Source organism: Zeus faber, assembly GCF_960531495.2.
Source record: "Zeus faber genome assembly, chromosome: 11".
Classification (NCBI taxonomy): domain Eukaryota; kingdom Metazoa; phylum Chordata; class Actinopteri; order Zeiformes; family Zeidae; genus Zeus; species Zeus faber.
The window spans coordinates 17,302,391-17,307,289 of NC_137205.1; the positions used below are offsets into that span (position 1 = coordinate 17,302,391).

Here is a 4,899-nt window from a genome sequence, read left to right on the forward strand (position 1 = left end):
TTATGTTTTGTTTTTGTCTTTTTTTTGTGTGTGTATTTCTATAAAGATAGTTAAGGTCATCTACACAGTAAGAAAAAAACAAGGAGTCAACGTTAGACAAAAGGATTTCTAGGATGCACACCTCTTCAATTTATACTGTAAAGCTTGTGTCAATTTTCTATTGGAAATATCTCACTGCCCTGTCAACAGTTATCAAGAAAAAAATCATATATATACATATATATATATATATATATGATTTTTCGAAACAAAACAAAACAATTAGAACATTTATTCTCTTTGAGCATAAATTATGTTTCAAAATGTTTTTGCGGAGAGATCACGCTGCCCAACGAAACATGAGGATATTATTGTCATAACATTCAGGTTCTCAGATATTGGAGAAGAATCTTGTCATATTGGAATGGCACCCAGCTCCGCGACGACGCAGCCGAAAAAAAACTGCTGATTATTTTTAGCGTTTCCCCCACTTTGACCATTCATATGCAAGACCTCTTTGTATTTTCAGTGCATACGTATATTATTGCATCTACCTGCCGCATGGGTCACGACAGGTTTTATTGAGTCTGTCAGATGCATAAACAGAAACTAATGCCGGGGTCGGCGGCATCGTTTCAAGTTTATATTCACAGACAAACAGACAACATCACAAATTTTGACTGGTACCTTTGCTAGTTTTGGGTTTAGTCAGGCTGTTTGAAAAAGACATCTGTAGCGACGCTACCTCGTCTTTGAGACTTGGTTGTCAAAACTTCAAGTCAGTGCATAATAACAAGCCGACGATTTTCCACCTGGAGTGCAGTGCTGCCTTACTCCCGCTTGAAGATTAGAAACGGGCCGGTGACCCCGCCCACCGCCAATAACGTCGCAGCCGGGGCTGGTCGGGAGATTATATTTTGCTAAAACTCGCTGAAAAAAAAAAAAAAAAAAAAAAAAAACCCAAAAAACCTAACTTAATACAAAAAAGTTGATTGTGTCCGGAAATCCACACAGAGCCGGACTGATGCCAGAATGTGAGATTTACTCAAAACTTGGCCGTCGACTGTTCTCCTGGATTTATGGAAATGACCGTTTCCGTGACGACATCGCTCCCGACGCCCGATAACGGGGAAATTACTTTTGCTAAAATTGTAATTGCGGTGGGGTTTTTTCCGCGTATTGAGCGGACCGCGAGTTATTACACCTAGAGCTTTGTAGGGGTTGTCATTTTTGCCGCAGATTATTTTAGGGCACGCTTTTTCCTGCACGTCGCAAACTTAAAAGGATCGCGAATTTCAGACTGCGCTAGGTGACGCCGCGTTGTTATGATGCACTGACTGGGGTTTTCGTCGAGGATGACTCGCTGCACCAGCCGCCCCGATACTACGACCTGGCCTCCGTCTTGGACTTGACGATGGTGATGACGCTGGTGGCGGCCACCTTGCCGGGGATGAGGGGCCCAATGACGGAGGCCATGGGGCCCCTGGTGGCCACCACGGGGCTCCGGGCCACAGTCCTGGCGAAGCTCTGCAGCGCCTCGTACTTGGAGCGCAGGGCGTCCAGCTCCACCTTCATGCTGGCGTTCTCCGTGGCCAGCTTGTCCACCTCCTGCTGCAGCTGGGCCTTCTGCTTCTCCAGCTCCTCCTTCTGCGTGACGCGCTTGACGCGGCAGCTGGCGGCGTAGCCCCGGTTCTTCAGCGTGCGCCGCCGCTGCTTCAGCTGCAGGATCTCCTCCTTGGTCAGCCCCCGCAGGTGCTGGTTCAGCTCCCGCACCGACATGCTCACCAGCTCGTCGTCCGTCAGGGTGGTGCCATTCTCCCCCGGCTCCCGCTTCACCTGGACGCGCCCCGGGACGGCCAGAGAGCAAAGCAGTCGGTCAGCTCGGCGGCAACAAATTGTCTCAAATGGAAAGAGCTGAAACACCGGTCCACTGAAGGTATGATTCCGAGGAACGACACCTTTCGGGTCCGGCCGACAGATTTACTGAACAGTATAGAGTTAAGACAGTTTGGGGGTCAACAGAACACGATGACATCTAACATGCTTCTATGAGTCAAACAAGCAGAGAATCACTTAAGGTCACTGCAATTGTCTCAAATATCTCATATGCTTGGTATGGCTCTTGGCATCAGATGCTTGTACAGGTACTTCTCACTTCACGACCGAGCGCCGTTCCTAGGACCAGGTCGTTAAGCGAACTGGTCGATAAGCGAGGACCCGTGTTATTGCATGGTAAGGGGGCGTGGCCATTGTGAACGCTAGTGTGGTGAATATTGACAGACTGTGGGAACGAGACTGAGAACGGTAATGAGATGAGATGTATACAGTATATAGCATATATAGTATATATAGTGTATATAGCGTATATATGGTGTATATACACAGGTACATCTCATAAAATTAGAATCTCATGAAACAGTTCAATATTTTTTTGTCACTCATTTCAGAAAGTGAAACCCATATATTATATAGATTCATTACACAGAGTGAAATATTTCAAGCCTTTATTTCTTGAAATTTTGATGATTGTGGCCATAGATAATGAAAACCCAAAATTCAGTGTCTCAGAAAATGAGAATATTACACAAGATCAATAAAAAAAAAAAAAGGATATTTTTAACAGAAATGTCAGGCTTCTGAAAAGTATGTTCATTTCTATGCACTCAATACTTGGTTGGGCCTCCTTGTGCATGAATTACTGCATCAATGCGGCGTGGCATGGAGGCGATCAGCCTGTGGCGCTGCTCAGGTGTAATGGAAGCCCAGGTTGTTTTGATAGCAGCCTTCAGGTCATCTGCATTGTTGGGTCTGGTGTCTCATCTTCCTCTTGACGGTACCTCATTGATTCTCTATGGGGTTCAGATCAGCTGGCCAATCAAGCACAGTAACACCATGGTCACTGAACCAGCTTTTGGTATCTTTGGCAGTGTGGGCAGGTGCCAAGTCCTGCTGGAAAAGGAAATCGGCATCTCCATAAAGCTTGTCAGCAGAAGGAAGCATGAAGTGCTCTAAAATGTCCTGGTAGGTGGCTGTGTTGACTGTGGACTTCAGAAAACGCAGTGGACCAACATCAGCAGATGACATGGCAGCCCAAATCATCACTGACTGTGGAAACTTCACACTGGACTTCAAGCAATGTGGATTCTGTGCCTCTCCACTTTTCCTCCAGACTCTGGGACCTTGATTTCCAAATGACATGCAAAATTTACTTTCATCTGAAAAGAGGACTTTGGACCACCGAGCACCAGTCCAGTTCTTTTTCCCCACAGCCCAAGTAAGACGCTTCTGACGTTGTCTCTGGTTCAGGAGCGGCTTGACACAAGGAATGCAACATTTGTAGCCCGTGCCTAGCATTCGTCTGTGCGTAGTGGCTCTTGATGCGCTGACTCCAGCCTCAGCCTTGTGAAGCTCCCCCAAATTCTTGAATGGATTTTGCTCGACAGTCCTCTCAAGGCTGCGGTTATCCCTTTTGCTGGTGCACCTTTTCCTACCACACTTTTTCCTTCCACTCAACCTTCTATAAATATGCTTGGACACAGCGCTCTGCGAACAAGCAGCTTCTTTAGCAATGACCTTTTGTGGCTTACCCTCCTTGTGGAGAGTGTCAATGACTGTCTTCTGGACATCTGTCACGTCAGCAGTCTTCCCCATGATTGTGGAGCCTACTGACTCAAGACAGAGCATTTCAAGGCTCAGGGAACCTTTGCAGGTGTTTGGCGTTAACTAGCTGCTTAGGGTATGACACCATGACTTTCCAATATTGTACTTTTTCACAATATTCTAATTTTCCGAGACACTGAATTTTGGGTTTTCATTATCTATAGCCACAGTCATCAAAATTTCAAGAAATAAAGGCTTGAAATATTTCACTCTATGCGTAATGAATCTATATAATATATGGGTTTCACTTTCTGAAATGAGTGACAAAATATTGAACTTTTTCATGATATTCTCATTTTATGAGATGTTCCTGTATTGTTTAGAGTGTATATAGTGTATATAGTGTATATAGTATATAAAGGGGGGTGTGCGATGAGATATATAGTGTATAAATAGTTTATATGTATATATACTATATAAAGGGTGGTGCGCGATGAGATGAGACGCCGTGGTATTGTACGCAGCGCACAATACAGACTGGCCAGAGAGCTGGTGGTAAGTCCGAACAGGTAGGTAGTTTAGTGAGGAGTACCTGTACTGGAAATATTTTGACAGAGATAAGAGCTTCTAGTTGTCAAAATATCAGAGCAGAGAAAGTGGGAGGATAGGCATTCATGCAATTAGGCCAAGCTAAAACCAAGCAACAGTCTAAGGTTTTTGTCTTGCATGATATTAAAAAATACAAGCGTGAATAATTCCTTCCAGGAACGAGTGTTCAAAGTGACTTTGACGTGGTTCAGGCCATTTACCTTCAAGGCTTTGTTTCCCTTGTTTGCAGTAGTCATGCCCCGAGAGCAGTTCTGTACTCACTGGAGTTTGGTCTGTGGATGACAGAAGAACGGTTCAGCATACAAACAGGTTTAAAAGGATTTTTTTTTCTCCCCCTCCATTACTTCACACTACACAAAAGCCCGTGGGTGCGCTGTGAGAAAGCTGCGATATGTCAATGGCCTTAAAATACATAAGGCGCACAACTGGGTCAAGGACTGAAGACTTCCTCAAAGGTTTCGCCAAGTCTTGTAAGCAGCCAGTATCTGTACCATTAGCTCAGCTGTCATTACGAGCCTCTTGAATAGGCCCCGTTTATCAGATCACCAAACTAGCTCGGTGTCATTTCTTCCCCGGAACGCAGATCAATGTGACAGGGATCCTGCTGCTACACACAAATATAAGCTTTGCAAGTGTTTCAAAAGATCTTTCAGTTAAATCCCGGCTTTGAGCGGCCGACTGGGACATCCCGTTATTTCGACAGTAAATTCA

At 45.1% G+C, this 4,899-nt stretch overlaps 1 protein-coding gene across 1 annotated transcript; it reads right to left on the reverse strand.

The window, feature by feature from the left end:
- Positions 1–1,265: 1,265 nt before the first annotated feature.
- LOC307237208 (transcription factor MafG) lies at positions 1,266–4,424 on the reverse strand (the record flags this gene model as incomplete). The annotated part of the gene is made up of 2 exons (XM_080009891.1): positions 1,266–1,815; positions 4,389–4,424. 2 exons carry the CDS (start codon positions 4,422–4,424, stop codon positions 1,363–1,365), a joined length of 489 nt encoding a protein of 162 aa, XP_079866017.1. The 3' UTR covers positions 1,266–1,362.
- Between the last annotated feature and the right edge of the window lie 475 nt (positions 4,425–4,899).